General features: G+C 35.3%; 1 protein-coding gene across 9 annotated transcripts in view; it reads right to left on the reverse strand.

Annotated features, from left to right (window-relative positions):
- The window catches only part of KIAA0586 (KIAA0586 ortholog), a 113097-nt gene that overhangs the window by 19752 nt on the left and 75458 nt on the right, over window positions 1-17887 (reverse strand). For 7 of the 9 annotated variants that reach the window (XM_049612677.1, XM_049612679.1, XM_049612674.1 and 4 more), the window contains one exon: window positions 16285-16393. In XM_049612677.1, coding sequence (XP_049468634.1) covers window positions 16285-16393 — 109 coding nt within the window. Of the gene's footprint in view, window positions 1-2621; window positions 3226-5118; window positions 10293-16284; window positions 16394-17887 lie in introns of those variants that run through there. The other 2 variants (XM_049612676.1, XM_049612675.1) reach the window with 2 other exon arrangements.

Below are 17887 nucleotides of genomic sequence, written 5' to 3' on the forward strand. Positions count from 1 at the left end.
ATACCTTTAAAAAATGTTTTGTTTTTATTTGGAAATAATATAAAACTTGGAGCAAAACTGCAAGAATAGTATAAAGAAAGAAAGCTCATATATCACTTACCCAGATTCACAACTGTTAACCTCTTCCCCTGTGTTTTAGGTTCGTGTGGTATTTATCCATGATTACATTCAGGTTATGCACTCTTGGGTAGAATACTACATGGAAATGTTGTGTCCTGCTCAGATATCCTACCTGGATAGCACACAGCGTTTATCTGCCCCCTATGGTAATATTAATTTTGACTGCCCAATCAATGTACTAGCTTTTGTTTTCCCTTTCAACTAATGAACCAATCTATGAGGAGATACTTCAAGACCACGCAAATATCCTTCTCCTCATTAAAACTTCCTTCTACATTTAGCATTCACTGAGGATTCTTGCCTGAGCTAATCTTTACTAGGGTGGTTGCAAAACGCTGGCTTTCCAATATTAGTGCTCACTCCACATTTGTCTGTTGACACTTGGCATTCTTCTGTAAACCCTTTATTTTTTTTCACAGCATTTATTGTCATCTGAAATTTTTGTAAATTTATTTAATATTTATAGGGATTTCAACTTTTATGTTTACTACAGTATCCCAAGGTGGTGAACAGTACCTGGCACATAACAACTACTCAAGAGTGAATGAATGAATGAATGAATGGAGAGAAAGAGAAAGAAAATTGTTAAAAAAAGGCCTCTGCACTAGATGGGACAATAGAGTCAACTAATACATTTGATCCAATACACATTTACTGAGAACCTACCATATAAGGTGCTGTGCTATAGAATGTAGGTGGAGCAGGGATGAATGAAATAAGGTGACTGTGTCTAGGAAATTTCCTTCCTAGAGAAGGAGACAGGCTGTAAGAAAATACTCTTACAGAATATGACACTAATGAGGGCTAGAAGTGAAATATATGCCAAACGGTATGGGCCCTTCAAGGACACAGAATGGATCAAGAATGTCTATAGGGGATGGGGATGTTGTGTCAGAGGGCAGGGGAGGGGATAGTTCTAAGTAAAGACACAGAAAAAGGCATGGGGGTGGGGGTGGGGTGGGAGCTCAGAAAATACACGGAATAGGGGGATGAGGGGCTCAGAAGGAATAGAGTGATGAGGTGTGTATGGCTACACATCACCTGAAGGATCATGAAGCCCATCCCTCACTCTGCAGATGAAAAATAAATGATCCTGCTTATTCTACACTCATTCCCTGTCCCATTTGCTTCTCCCTTTTCTCACCTGAGTGCCATCCCTAACCTCTTCTTTCCTCTCCTCCCCCTTCCCTCTCCACTATCTCCTTACCCCCCTTTTCCCTTCTTCTATTCCCTCCCTTTCTTTTCTTCTCTTCTCTCAGGATGACATCTTTCCCCCTCTCCCTCTGTCAAGAGTAGAATGAGGTGGGATCGAGGCTGCAGGTGGAAGTTACCTTTATAGAGGGAAAAAAGCATAGCTCTTTCTTCAACCCCAAAGTAAAAAATATGAAAAGACTAAAGTAGAGCTATAAGAATTTGGGGACAGAATAGCTATAAATCTTCACATTCGAAAGAACAGACCTCAGAAAAGCAAAAGCATGCATTAAAAGAGAATTGAGGGATAAACATGGGATTAAGGATTTGAGGTGAAGGGCTGGAATAGGTGCTATCTGGGAGTGAAGGTCAATATGAAATTAGTAAAAGAATTCCTGGGGAATGGCAAAAGTCCCACTCAAGCCCCACGGTTTGCTAACAGGCTATAATTACACAAATAGCATCATCATCCTGCAGGATTTGGTGAGCAGAGAACAAAATCAGAGACCCTTGAAAGCAGGAGGAATGCAGAGTGGGGATTAGCATAGATCAAAGAGACATCAAGTCTTGCATGGTGATAAGACAGAACTGAAATGGGTCAACCATATAGGTCAGGCAAGATAGGAGGCCCCAGGAATAGCCAGTCAAGAGAAGTAAGACCAAGTAATTGGAGGTCCCACTACAGGTGGGAGAAAGAACACATGACCAAAGTGGTTCTGTTTAACTGAGGCACTAGCTACTTCACAGTATCTGCTCCGGTGTCCCATTATGCAAATTAGTCATGTTAGGGGAGGAAGGAAAAAAGAGGCATTAAGCTGTATAACGAATAAGACAATTATCCCTACACACTCCAAGGACCACAGCTGCTCATTATTCCAAATATATAGGCTCACCTTTGTTTACAGTTAGATGGGGAAAGGCTAGGGCCAAAGGCAAAAATTTGGGGGCATTTTACATAAATAAAATCTTATTCTATAGAACATCAATAATAATAGTGGTAAAAAGCAAAATTATTATGGATAAGAAACTTTATTAACTTTTCTACATAATAAAATAAATTATGTAAGTACAGGGGTGCCTGGGTGGCTCAGTCAGTTAAGCATCCGACTTTGGCTCAGGTCATGATCTCACGGTTCATGAGTTCAAGCCCTGCATCGGGCTCTGTGCTGACAGCTTGGAGCCTGGAGTTTGTTTCAGAGTATGTGTCTCCCTCTCTCTCTCTGTCCCTCCTCCGCTCATGATCTGTCTCTCTCAAAAACAAATAAAAGTTTTTTAAAAAGTAAAATTTTAAAAAATTATGTAAGTACAATAAAAAGGAAAAAAAATGTTTACAAGAACAAAAAGGAAGGTTACTAGGGGTGACAATGAAATTATGTTGCCTTTTGCCATCAGAGGTGTATGGGGGGGGGTGGTATTTCCTAAGAAATTTAGTCGTTTTTAATACCTTCATGTGTACCTGATACTGCTCCTAATCTTTTTTAATATATTTTTTTAGTTTATTTATTTATTTTGAGAGAGAGAGCACAAGCAGGGGAGGGGCAGAGAAAGAGGCCAAGAGAGAATCCTAAGCAGGCTCCACAGTCAGCGCAGAGCCCCACATGGGGCTCAAACCCATGAACCGCGAGATCATGACCTGAGCTGAACTCAAGAGTTGGTTGACCAACCGACTGAACCACCACCTTGGCATCCTTGCCTCTAATCTTAATCTTTACTTTTAATCAGGATGCCACAGCTCAATTGTTGAGCTCCTGAGTTATCAGTTTCTCTCTTGGATTTAAAGATGAGAGAATTGCTGACAGAATGAATTTACTAAGATACTCACTTGCCAATAGATAGGATTACAGATTGGAAATCCCCTTGGTTTAACAAGCTTCAGTATATTTAGTTACCCAGCATGCAAGTCAATGGAAAGTTCTGTAAAATAACCCAAGATTTTATATATATCTTCAATATGTTCACTGGAGAGTGAAAAATTGTGTTGAAAATCAGTTTATCTCCCTAACACTGTACAGACATGTCCCATCTATAACATTTTCTTGCAAACATCCTTAAAACTCAGGACCAATTAGAGGTTCAATTCCTAGCTGTTAAATAAGAGCTGATTACAACATGAGTATTCCAAAAGGAGAAGTGTCCTAGAGACAATCCTGCTAATCACGGCTAATATTTTCATAGCTCTTCATACGTGTCAGGTCCTATTCTAAGTGCACTGCATGTCTCTACTATATCAACACACACACACACACAGACATTAAGTATCTTACCCAAGGTCACCAGCTAAGGATTAGCGGAGCTAGGATTTGAACCCAAGGCAGTCTGACTCCAGAGTACAAGCTTTATGTTGTAGTGCTTCTAATTCTATAGTAGAACAGAAGTCACAAGACTATCTGGAGTCATTAAGCAGTATTTCACAAAGGGTGGTCTTCCTCCTCCTGTATCAAAATCACCAGGGATCCCAGTTAACATTCTGATTCCCAGGCCACACCTCAGGCAAACAATCAAATTCTCAGGGAGAGGTGGGGATCTAGATTGAATTCAGAGTGCCAGAGATTCCTACATCTGTGAAGGTTTGACAACCACTGTATTAGAGACTAACAAAGAAACAATCTAGTCGTAGTTCATCCTGTAAGTATAGTAAGTCTATATTACTTCTCTATTCTAATTCATTCTGAATTGAAATAACCAAGCTTCTTTTTTTATTTAGGGTAGAAGTGGGTTAGTAGAATAACCTGTTAGTTGAAATAATCTATCTAATTTTGTTTTATTTATATAAAACTAAATTTGCCAAAAAATTAAAAGATTATTATATTGATTAGAAGAATAGCATTTATAACACATTAACTTATAACTGCAATTAGTTTTCTTTGGGGAATGGCAGTGTAGTATAATAGAAATATTCAGAAATATTTCAGTAATATTCAGAAATATTACTGATCTAAGAAGATCAGACGCTACCACTAATCGGAGTTATGATCTTTGGTTCTATTGAACTGCATGGTCCCTCTGCCTTCAAGACTTATGAATCTAGGGGCGCCTGGGTGGCTCAGTCAGTTGAGCGTCCAGCTTTGGCTCTGGTCATGATCTCACAGTCCGTGAGTTTGAGCCGGGCATCAAGCTCTCTTGCTGTTGGCACACAGCCTGCCTCAGATCCTCTGTTTCCCTCTCTCTCTGCCCCTCCCCCCGTTTGCACACTCTCTCTTCTCAAAAATAAGTAAGTAAACTTAAAAAAAAAAAAAAAAGACAAATCTACCTCACTGATAACCTACATTTACCTGTACAATTATTACTTTGGAAAATTAAATTATTCTTTAGTGGCTGATGAATAAAAAGGGCACTAAGTTAATCTATTACTTTAAATTATATTTTACATCAATTTGATTTCAATAAAAAATCATAAAACCTTTAAAGTCAGGTTTCAGGAAGTCTGGCTAAGGACAATGAAAGGGTTGCAGAGGTTTCTGGAATGTTGGCGAGTCTTCAAAAACAATGCTGGTGTATGCTTTTGGTGAGATGTGTTTAACGTCAAAGACTTGAGAAAAATCTAAGCTCTCCATGTACAGTGTACAATTAATTCTACAACAGGAAAATTAAATAATTTCCAAACTTAAAACTCTTACAAAGAAAAGGAAATTACTTTTAGTGCCAACAAGTGAAAATGTTATGGAAATCCTTGAGCAGTTTTCATTGTCTTATTTAACAGATCTTCCAGATCAATCCTTTTATATATTTTGCTCATTCTGATGGAATACCCTTAGTTACGCACATTTATCTCCATGATTACATATATGTGTGTGTGAATAAAGAATTATATATAATATATATTCTTTTACAAAGGTGTAAATCCTTTCTTGTAGGAATAAACAGCTGAAATAATCATCTGTGTTAAAAATCCATTAATGTGCCAGAAGAGTATCTTTTCTCCCATGGATTATGCCCCCCGCCCTCCAAACATCCTCACATAAAATGGAAGAAATGTATACACATAAAGACAGTCAGCAGTGGACCGAACACGTGTTTTTTTCATCACTATAAGAAAAAAGTGACAATTTGACAGTACGATTACATAAAGTTGTTTCTCTTTTCATATTTAATAGCATTCTAACAAATTATTGGAAATGCAGTGATTTCAAAAATTATTCCTCTTAACCACCCTTTTCTTCTCTTTATCCCTTGAGAGTAGTTGCTTTGTCTTATTCCTCCTTCTAGGTCCACAGTGCCTTCTACAGTCCTAAAATGAAAAGCATGCTGGGAAAGGTTGACCAAAGAATGAATATACACTGGAATATTATTTAGCCATAAAGAGGAATGAAGTAATGATATGTGCTACACTATGAACGAACCCTGAAAACGTGTTAAGAAGCCAGACACCAAAGTCACATATTGTATGATTCTGTTTATATAAAATGTACAGAGTGGGTAAATCCATAGAGACAGAAAGCATGTTAGTAGTTTCCAGGAACTGGGGGAGAGGAGAAAAGAAAAGGAATACTAAGAGGTATGGGGTTTCTTTTTAGAACAAAGGAAAGGTTCTGGGATTAGATAATAGCCATGGTTCCATAACTTTAAAAAAAATACTAAAAACCACTAAATTGTACATTTTGGGGCACCTGGGTGGCTCAGTTGGTTGAGAGGCCAACTTCGGCTCAGGTCATGATCTCACAGTTTGTGAGTTCGAGCCTCGCGTCAGGCTCTGTGCTGACAGCACAGAGCCTGGAGCCTGCTTCTGTGTCTCCCTCTCTCCCCCACTAACGCTCTGTCTCTTGCTCTCTCTCGAAAATAAATAAAACCATCAAAAAGATTTTTTTACTTGTATACTTTAAAAAGGATAATTTTAAAATAAGAATTATATCTCAATTTTTAAAAACAGAATGAATGAATGATGCCATACTATTCTCTTTTCCTCTAGAGTTCAAGAAGACTGCCCACTGACTAATATGTAACCTGATTTAACTCTTCCTACCCTTGGGCAAAGTCTTGGCTACCCCCACCCTGCTCAACTAATTTGTCCTTGAAGAATAAGAAAACATTAACACTACAAAAGAAATCATACAATGTTTTAGAAAAGCAGGTAAAAATCTAAAAGCAGCCTTTAGATTATTCCACTATAGCTCACTATCTACATTAAAGGTGTCAGTAATTAGAAAACAATTGGGATGATATATTCTCTTTTCTCTCTTTTCTTCTTTCTTCTTTTTACTAAATAACAGAATTAAATGTTTGTGATCAGTAGCAACTGATATTTAAGTTTGATTCAATAAATACTTATTGATTACTGTGCATTAAACACATTGGGAAACATCATCTCTTAAATAACAAACAAGATAACCTATCTTAACAAACAAACCACAGAACTATCAGTTTCTCTGACCTTCTGAATAATCAGTCTAGGCAATGTAGAGATGATAAAGGCAGTTCCTTCCGGAAAGCTGTTAAGTCACATAATAAATATGTATTAAATGCTTACTCCACAAAATGGTATGAAACAAGGAAAAGAATATCAGTTTTGCACTCAGGTAGGTAAGGGCTAGAATTCTATATCTTCAGTTTCTTAAACTGTGTTATGGGAAAGTTAGTTATCCTTCACGAACTTTATCCTTTTTTTTATAAAAGAAAAGGGGAATGGAACTACCTGCATGTCATGGTATTTTGAGGAATAAATGAGATAAAAGAGAGTACCTAGCAGGCTGATAGCAGAAATTATCAGTGAAACTATGATCATGTTCAGGGCACAAAAAAGCTGGGGTTGGAGTTAAAGATAAATAAGTCATTTGCAATTGGAGGTTCAGTAAGGACTCAGAAAAATGGAGCTAGATGTTGAAAAAGAAGTTTGTAGACATGCAAAGTGGGGAAAGAAGAAAATTATACATAAAAGGAAGATAACATGCAAAAACATCAAGGCTTAGAAGTGTAGTGGGCGGGGCACCTGGGTGGCTCCATAGTTGGCTAAGTGTCTGACTTCAGCTCAGGTCATGATCTCACAGTTTATGGGTTCGAGCCCTGTGTCAGTATCAGTGCTGACTCTCAGAGCCTGGAGCCTGCTTCGGATTCTGTGTCTCCCTCTCCCTCTGCCCTTCCCCTGCTCATTCTCTGTCTCTCAAAAATAAGTTAACTTTAACAAAAAGTTTTTTAAAAAAAGTGTAGTGTGTGAGAGAACTCAGTATTTATTGAACTGGACTGGGTTAATGATACATTATATTGGATATTGGATGTGCCAGTAAAAAGTTTTGAGCTGACACTTCTTTCTTTTCTGAAATCTAAACATGTATTTTCAGATTAGCACATACTGTCTTCTCTTGTGTTGCTAGTTGGTTGCTATTAATTACAAAGCTTAAATGTCTCAGGCTTCTAGCTTGAATAAAATGTATTCTCAAATAAATACCTAGAAATCCAATGTATATTATAGTGAAAATACAATGTATTATAAAAGTATAGCCAACTATCTCCTCCTGAAGTGTTAAATACAGAAAAAAAGATGTGAATAATTGTGTGTAAAATACTCAGTGTCACATTTAAACACCTTTTAGCAACAAAACCTTTTATACATTCCCATATAACAAACTTTTAACAAAAGTTAACTAAGAAAATTCATAATAGAAAAGGGTCAGTAATATTTAAGTTAGCTTTACTGAAGCATAATTCATACCCAGTAAGATTTACTTTTTTTTTTTTTTTTTTTTTTTTTTTTGAGAAAGAGAGAGAGGAAAAGAAAGGTCACTAGAGAACAAGGGGTGGGGGGGAGAGAGAGAGAGAGAAAGAGAATATCCCACAAGGGACAGAGAGAGAAGTGGGGCTCACCGGGGGCTCGTGTTTTACCCCAAAAGGGGCTCATGCTCACCCAATGGGGGCATGAGCTCACCCGATGTGGGACTCAAACTCACGAACTGTGAAATCAATGACTGAGCCACCCAGGTGCCCAAGATTCACTCTTGACAAACACATGGTTATATAACCACCACCACAATCCAGATCTAGAACATCTATATCACCTCCAAAATTCCTCCTGCCATTTGTAGTCAAACCCTGCTCTCACTCCTAGAAGCCACTGATCTGTTCTCCTAATATAGATACTTTTGTTTTTTCCCAAATGTCATATAGCTGTAATTGTCACATAAATACGGTATGAAGGCTTTTGAATTTGGCTTCTTTCATTTTATATAAAACAATGAGACTCATCCATGCTTTTATGTATATCAGCATTTCATTCCTTTTTGTTGCTGAGTTCCATTGTATGGATGTACCATACATTGCTTATCCATTCACTTGTTGGAGGACATCTAGGTTCACTTCTTGGTAATCATAAATGAAACTGCTAAAAATTGAGTACAGGTTTTATGTGAATATAAGTTTTCAGTTCTCTTGAGTAAATACCTAGTATATGGACTGCTGGGTTGTATAATAAATTTATATTTAATTTTAGAAGAAACTGCCAAACTGTTTTTCCAAGGTGGCTGTAGCATTTTGCACTCCACCAGCAATGTACAAGAATAAGAATTGCTCGGCCTTCTCATCAATGCGTGATGTTACCAGTTTCTTTGATTTCAGCCGACCTAATGGGTAGTTAGTGGTAACCACTTTTTAATTTGCACCTCCCATTAGTAACTAATGATGTTTAACATCTTTCTGTGTGCTCATTTGTCATCCATATAACTTTTTTTAGTGAAGTGTCTATTCAAATCTCTAAACTCATTTTTAAAATTGGGTTGTTCATTTTCCTACTACTGAGTTTTATGTTTTTAAAACATACTTTGGATTCAAGTTCTTTATCAAAAAGTGGATTTGCAAATATTTTCTCCTAATCTCTAGTTTATCCTATTTCATTCCCTTAACAGTGTCTTTTGAAAAAGTTTTTATTTTCATTAAATCCAATCAATCAATATATGCTTCTAGGAACTATGACTTTTCTATAACATCTTAAAAATCTTTGCCCAACCACAGGTCACAAAGATTTTCTCCTATTTTTCTTTTAGAAGTTTTAGTGCTTTTGGCTTTACATTTAGATTTAGGATCCATTTTGAGCTAATGTTTGTAATGTTTGTGAGATATGGGTCATGGTTCATTTTCTTGCACATAGGTGACCACTTGACCCAACACAATTTGTTGAGATCATCCTTTCTTCATTCAGTTCTTTGCTATTTGTGAAAAATCAATTGATTATAAATGTATGGACTATTTTTGGATTCTATACTCTATTCCACTGATCTATCTACCTGTTAATCTTTATGCCAATACTACATTATCATGATTACTGTAGCTTTAGAAAATGTTTTAAAGCCATAGTGTAAATCCTCCAACCTCTTCTTTTTAAAAGTTATTTTGGCTATTCCAGGCCTTCTGCATTTCCTTATGAGCTTATCAATATCTACCAAAACCTTATTAGAATTTTGACTGAGATTGCACTGAATCTATGGATCAATTTGGGGAGAACTGACTTCTTAATTTTGAGTCTTATCCATTTATAGGTCTTTGATTTCTCTCATCAGATGTTTTTGTAGTTTTTAGCACACAAATCATGAAAATATTTCATTAGATTTATACCTAAATATTTCACATTTATGTTGCTATGATAAACTATAGTTTTTAATTACAATTTCCAATTTTTCATTGCTAGCTCAAAGAAATATCACTGATTTTTGTACATTGATATTGTAGCCCCTGTGAACTTGATAAACATGTTGGTTCCAGTAGGTTTTTTTGTAGGCCTTGTGGCACTTTATATAATCATGCATTACCAAATAGAAGTAAGTTTATTTCTTCCTTTCTAATCTGTATGCCTTTTTTCATTTTTCTTGCATCACTGTATTGACTAGAACAGCCAGTATGATTTTGAAAAGGAGTAATGAGAGCAGACCTCATTGCTTGTTTCCAGTTTTACTAGGAAAGCATTTAGTCTTTCACCATCATGTGTGATATTGACTATAGGTTTCTTGTAATGTCTTTCCTTTATCATGTTGAGAAAGATTCCTCTGATTCTTGGTTGAATACTGTAATCATAAAAAGATGTTGAATACTGTCAAAAGCTTTTCTAGATCTATTGAGAAAATCACATTTTTTTTTTTTTTAAGTCTATTCATATAGTGAATTACATTGCTTTTTGAATGGTGAACCAACTTTTCTTTCCTGAGATAACCCACCTGGTCCACTTACTGTCTTTCTATATATTGTTGGATTCAATTTGCTAATATTTTATAGAGAAATTTCTTGTCTATGTTCATGAGAGATATTGGTCTATAAATTTCTTTTCCAGAAATGTCTTTGTCTGGTTTTGGTATCAGGGTAATGGTAAAAAGAGTTCTTTTCTCTTCTATTTTCTGGGAGAGTTTGAGTAGAACTGGCATTATTTCTCTCTTAAATATCTGGTAGAATTCTCCAGTGAAACCATCTGAGCCTCAAGTTTTCCTTATTGGAGCATTTTAAGCTAAAAATTCATTTTTTCTTTAACAAATATAAGATTACTTAGTTTATTATCAGCTTCTTCTCAAGTTAGATAAAATTTTTCCATTTTACCAATGTTGCCAAATTTATGAGCATAAAGATACTAATATTACTTTATAATCTCTTTAATTTCCATAGGATCTGTACTGATTTCCTCTCTCTAACTTCTAATACTAATGATTCATGTGTTTTCTCCTTTTTCCCTCATCATCCTGGCTAAGGTTTATTGATTTACCAGTCATTTCAAAGAACCAGCTTTTGGTTTCACTGGGTTTCTATTATGTTTAGGTTTTCAATTTCATTCTGTTCTTTTCCTTCCTTCTGTTTATTAGAAGTTTAATTCCCCTTCTTTTTCAGGTTTCCTCCATTAGAGGTTTAGAGCACTGATTTTAGACCTTTCTCTTCTATTATCATGTAAGCATTTATGCCATAAAATTCCCTCTAATCACTGCTTCAGCAGCATCCCATGAATTTTGGTACGTGGTGCTTCCATTTTTATTCAGTTAAAAATATTTCTTTTTTTCTTTTAATTTTTTGAGAGACAGACACAGAGAGCAAGCGATGGGGTGGGGGGGGTGGGGGGAGAGTGAGGGAGACACAGAATCTGAAGCAGGCTCCAGGCTCTGAGTTGTCAGCACAGAGCCTGATGTGGGGCTCAAACCCACAAACTGTAAGATCATGACCTGAGCCGTAGCTGGATGCTCTACTGAATGAGCCACCCAGGTGCCCCAAGTTCAAAATAGTTCTAATTCCCTTTGTAATTTCCTTTTTGACCCAAGGTTTATTAAAATGTGTGCAATTTAATTTCCAAATATTTAGGAATGTTCCAGGAATCTTTGTTATTCATTTTCATTTTCATTCCACTGAGGTCAGAGAATATATTTTGTATGATTTTAACTGTTTTAAATTTACTGAGGTTTGTTTCATGATACAGAATATTGTCAATCTTGGTTAATGTTTCAAGTTTACTTAGGAAGTAAAATCAGCTTTTTTAAAAAAATTTAAGTTTATCTATTTATTTTGATAGAGAGAAAAAGCATCAGTGAAGGAAGGGTAGAAAGAGAGAGAATCCTAAGCAGGCTCCGCACTGTCAGCATGGAGCCTGATGCAGGGCTTGAACCCATGAACTGTGAGATTCTGACCTGAGCTGAAGTTGAACACTTAACTGAGCCACCCAGGTGCCCCCAAATCAGCTTTTTATCAACTAGGTCCAATTGGTCAATATTGTTGCTTAGATCTTCTACACTCTTATTTATTTTATTTTTATTTTTTTATCAATTTTTTTTAATTTAAATTTTGGTTAGTTAACATACAGTGAAATATTGGTTTCAGGAGTAGAATTCAGTGATTTATCATTTACATACAACACTCAGTGCTCATCACAACAGGTGCCCTCTTTAATGCCCATCACCCATCTAGCCCATCCCTCCCCCCCATCAACCCTCAGTCTGTTCTCTATTGTTAAGAGTCTTTTGTGGTGTGTTTCCTTCTCTTCTTCCCTGCACCCTTCCCATATGTTCATCTGTTTTGTTTCTTAAATTCTACATATGAGTAAAATCATATGGTATTTGTTTTTCTTTGATTGATTTATCTCGCTTACCATAATACATTCTAGCTCCATCCACGTTGTTGCAATTGGCAAGATTTCATTCTTTTTGATAGCTGAATAATATATATATACCACATCTTCTTTATCCATTCATCAGTTGATGGACATTTGGGCTCTCTCCATATTTTGGCTATTGTTGATAATCCTGCTATAAACATTGGGGTGCTTGTACTCCTTTGCATCTGTATTTTTTGTATCTTCACAAAATAAAATGCTTTTGCACAGTGAAGGAAACCGTCAACAAAAACAAAAAGGTGACCTACTAAATGGGAGAAGATATTTGCAAATGATATATCCAATAAGGGGTAATATCCAAAATAAAGAAAGAACCTATATACCTCAACACTAAAAACCAATCTGGTTTAAAAATAGGCAGAGGATTTAAATAAACATTTTTCTAAAAAAGACAAGTGGCCAACAGAAACATGTAAAGATGCTCAACATCCCTAATCATCAGGGAAATGCAGATCAAAGCCACAATGAGATATTACCTCACACCTGTCAGAATGACTAAAATAAAAAAGGACAAGAAATAACAAGTGTTGGCAAGGATGTAGAGAAAAAGGTACACTTTTGGTGGGAATGTATATTGGTACAGCCACTGTGGAAAATATGAGGTCCTCAAAAAATTAAAAATAGAAATATCATGTGATCCAACAATTCCACTACTGGATACTTATCCAAATAAAACAAAAATACAAATTCAAAAAGATATTTGCACCTCTATGTTTATTGCAGCTTATTTATAACAGCCAAGACACGGAAACAATGTTAAGTCCCCATTGACAAATGGATAAGAAAGACCTCTCTCTCTCTCTCTCTCTCTCTCTCTCTCTCACACACACACACACACACACACACACACACACACACACATATACACAGGAATATTACATAGCAATAAAAAAGGGTAAGATTGTACTATGTGAAACAACAAGGATGGACCCAGAGGGTATTATGCTAAGTGAAGGAAGTCAGACTGAGAAAGACAAATATGTATGATTTCACTCTTATGTGTAATCTAAAAAAATAAAACAAGTGAATAAGCAGAATCAGACCTATAAATATAGAGAATAAACTGATGGTTGCTAGAAGGAAGGGTCGGGGGGGAGATAGGCAAAACAGTTAATAGGGGGGAGTGGGAGAATCAGGCTTCCAGTTATGGAATGAATAAGTCATGGGAATAAAAAGCACAGCATAAGGACTATAGTCAGTGATGTTGTAATAGTGTCTGTCATGTGATGACAGATGGCAGCTACCCTTGTGGTGAGCACAGCATAATGTATAAACTTGTCAAATCACTATATTGTACCCAGAAAACTAGTGTAACATTGTGTGTCAACTATACTCAAATTAAAAAAAAAAAGATATTGATAGAATGTAAAAAATAAAAAAATAAAGTGAACTATTTTAATACATTACTTTATAGAATTTAACTGTTCTTGGGTTTATAACAAACAAGCAGATTTAAAACTAGTCTCTTATTTATATGGAAGAAAGTCAACTTGCCCAGAAAAAGAAGCAGTAAAAGTTAACTTGCATAGTAAAAAGGAAAAAAAATTAAATGACTCACTGAAATCACTTAAATTGTTATGTTCACTATTAACCCATTAATCAGGACCTAGAATCAGAAAATGGTATCCTGTGGTCAAAAATACAACCAATGAATTCAATACCAAATGAAAGAATTTCACTCTTAGATTCCAAAGATAACCATCTGTCAGATCAATTCAGTTTCTTTTTATATTAAAAGCTGAAAGTAATAATCAAGGGGGGGGCGGAAACAAGGATTTTACAGACTTGTCAGAAGCATAGTGCTGGAACTCATGTCCTACCAAATCTTCAGTCAATTTGTAATGATCACTGAAACAGCTGCTACTGCTAGCGAAGCTACTTGATTCTTTATATACACATATTAAACTAGAACACATTTCAAAGTGAAATATAGGGTACTTCTCCCCAAAACAGTCATAATTTGGGGTTCAAGTATTCTTAGAAGCATTTAGCTGCCAGAAAAGATGTGGTTTTGATTCCCTTGTGATAAGGTGAATTTCCTTCATTATCTTCAAGGCCTGTATGACAGATAGGATTGAATTCCTTCAAGGTCACCCAAAGTCCTGAGAGCCCTAGAGGATTATTTTGGCACTGTGACCCTCCTATTCTCTGAAACATTTGGCAATGTCTTAGAGTTTCATCAGAGAAAAAATAAAACCCACAAAATTTATGGGAAAAAAAAAAAAGTCATAACTGACTATATTTGCCAAGGCAATCACATTCATTAAAAAAGTATTCAATATGGAGATCTGTATCAGTTATAGAGTGAAACACTTGGCTTCTATTTTCAAATGTTCTATTTATAGCTCACTGGGTATTTATTTGTCTCAGTCAAAGCTGATATAGGTCTGATCCTCTAACTTTTGTATTACATATAAAATTAAATGAAAAAAAATTATATATATTAAATCTAACCATTCTAAACTCTTCTAAATAAAACTTGCTTTAACCAGCTAACACCTCGGTTTCTTTTATTCATACAATTTTTATTGACTTATTAAACGTTAATTAGACACTATTCAACAACATTGTACTTCATGACATTTTGTTGTAAAGCCAACAAGAATTTATTGCCATCTTGTGGTCATTCATGTATGTGAAACTGAATGTCATTTTCCTGAAGAGAGACACTTTAAAATCTCACCAAATTTTCCCATCACCTGAGAAAAATGATCATTTTATCACATACAATATCTCCCAAGGAGACAAAATTTACTAATAATTTTAAGACATTACAATTTTTTTAAACCTAACTTAAATATATAGTCTTTGACCGTGAATGGTAACAGTACTCAGGAGAAGGACATCAAGTCAGTCCTGCCATTATCTTAGAAACATTCATTTGTTCCTATCTATAGACTGTCTTGATTAATTTTTAAATACTGTAAGAAGAGTTTTATAGCCAAGTTTCCATGGGATTCTAAAATACAATATTCACATTACTGTACCATGGTCAGGTTAAAAAGGTGGTCAGGAAGGCAAAGTTCTGAGAGGTGGGAGCAAGAGAGGAACAAAAAACAAAAGTAAAAATCTAAACCTCATATAGCATAATTTTAATAAATATCTTGAGTATGTCCTTGTTTTAGGTCTTTCCTGTAACACTAAATGTATAGTTACATTTGCAATTATACTGGCATTCAGTAAATGAGATTTAAAAAAAACACAATCATAAAAGCAAAGAAAAATGTTCTACTGCTTAAAACATTCCTAATACTTCTTCCTGGATTGTGGAAATAAAGTTTTAAAACAGAAGATATCTTAATTTCTACTGCCAAATTTCAGAGTTTAGGTTATATTAAATTTAAGTGACTAAGAAGCAAGAAGGTAAATAAAGCAGAAAGCCAACAGTCTTTCAGAAACATAAAGGAACATCAAAATGCTATGATGCTGACTATAGAAGTGAAGTTCAACCACATAACTGGTCATTTACATAATGTGCATTCAATGTGAGAATCCTTTGTTTTTTTTAAGTTGTGTTTATTGGTCAACATCACCCACAACACTGAATAGCCTTTACAAAGAAGCACCTTTACAGCCACAGCCCCTGCCTTTTTCATGTAATTTAAAATAGACAACTCTGACACAAATACAGACCTATAAACAGATAAAAAGGCAATCAATTGCATAAGAACCAAAAGATAAGATTAAAGGAAAAACACTAAGAGTTTTTAAAATTCATTAGAAATGGAGTTTATCGGTACAAAGAACAAATATACAGTCAAATATGATACGAGATTCTTTATCCCAATGGACTAAGAAAAAACAGAAAACCTACAGACAAGAATGTGATGTAGACAAAAATAAAGAATTTTCATCATATACTTGTTCAATATCAGGGCAAGCATCAAACTATTATATTACAAGAAAATGAATCTTACCTTGTTGCTGTGAAAGTGAAATATCAGATTTACTTCTTACACGTATTAAACGACTTTGTGCAGGCTTGTGTTCAACTTGTTTCACATCTTGGTCATGCTTTTGTTGGTACTTAAGAATTTAAGACATGAAGTCATAACATTGTTTTTTAAGTTACTTTAAAAAGTTTTGAGCAATTAAACTATTTAGTTGTTTCTTATATAAAATTCGAATATTATACATGTCCTCTAATTGCTAAATGGGTGATAGAGTACATATTACTAGAGAAAAGACATTGGAAATAAAATCTTTCAAAAGATTTGGATAATATATACAGATTTCAAATATTCAAATCATTTCATAATTCAAAGCTCCTTATAAATCAAACTATTCTAGATATATACACATGATGGATTTAGACAGGATAAAAACTTAATGTGGTTGTTAAGCTCTCCCATATAACCATTTTTACATAAAATGAAAATCTGCATAATGCACTGCAATTTTCAAAGAGCTTTTCTATACAGTAACATCACTTAATTCTCACAAGCATGAGTACTGTTATCCTCCTTTGACATTCAAGAAATGTGCACTCCACCACAAGCCCCATCATCTCTCTTCCTAGTACCTATAACCTAACCAAATTTGAAATTTACAATAGTCACAAATTCTTTCACAACCACACATCACAAACTGTGAAAGCCATTTTATTTCTTCCTTTTACTATTTTATGGTCCTAATTATGAATGAGTGCCTGAAAACAGCTATCAGATATACTTTGACAGGACTTTAAAAAGATACCTCTTGATTCTTATCAGCCACGAGTTGACCCACAAGCTGAACCCAGGCAATTGGAAGCTCCTTACTCTGGTCCTGTCCTTGGAATATGCGTCCCATCTACTATTTCCATACTGGCAGTCATTAAAGGACATAGCCTTGAGAGGGGAAGGTGTTATGACACCGTCTGGACTGAATACCTGACTGAGCCCAATTAAGGCTTCTATATAAACTTTTAAGATTCTGGTGGCTGGGTGCAGAGATCTACCGGTCTTACGAGTGCCCGAGACAGGTCTGGTAAGTAAGTCCCCTTGCTTCTTTAAACCTGCCATCTGCCAATCTGGAGTGGTATGTGTCTTTATTCGGTCTCTCCTTGCTCTCCATGAATAGGGGCCAGTTTTAAACTTCACCCAGGAAACTCCTGAGGTTGCAACCAGCAATACCAACCCCATGCAATGCTATGCAATATCATGAAATACATAGTGATAAACTAATCTACAGTGAGAAATCCATGCCATTACACAGATACAAAACTGTTTTTAATAACGTGAACATTTCTTTACATGCTGGAGAGTAATTAACCTATTTTTTCAGTACAGAAGATTACATGGGCCATTGGCCTAACTCACCATGAAATTGCTTATGTAACAGCTTTTGCAAAATTTAACATAATAATTTTTTTCTTGAGTATCTGCTATATGCAAATTAATGAGCTAGATTTCATGATGACACAAAGTATCAATAATAGCTACCTAATCAGCATTATATATATGTATATGTGCATATATATATATATATATATGCTATTTTTTTTTTCAACGCTTTTTTTTTTTTTTTTTTTTTTTTTTT

This window comes from Panthera uncia, assembly GCF_023721935.1.
Source record: "Panthera uncia isolate 11264 chromosome B3 unlocalized genomic scaffold, Puncia_PCG_1.0 HiC_scaffold_1, whole genome shotgun sequence".
Classification (NCBI taxonomy): domain Eukaryota; kingdom Metazoa; phylum Chordata; class Mammalia; order Carnivora; family Felidae; genus Panthera; species Panthera uncia.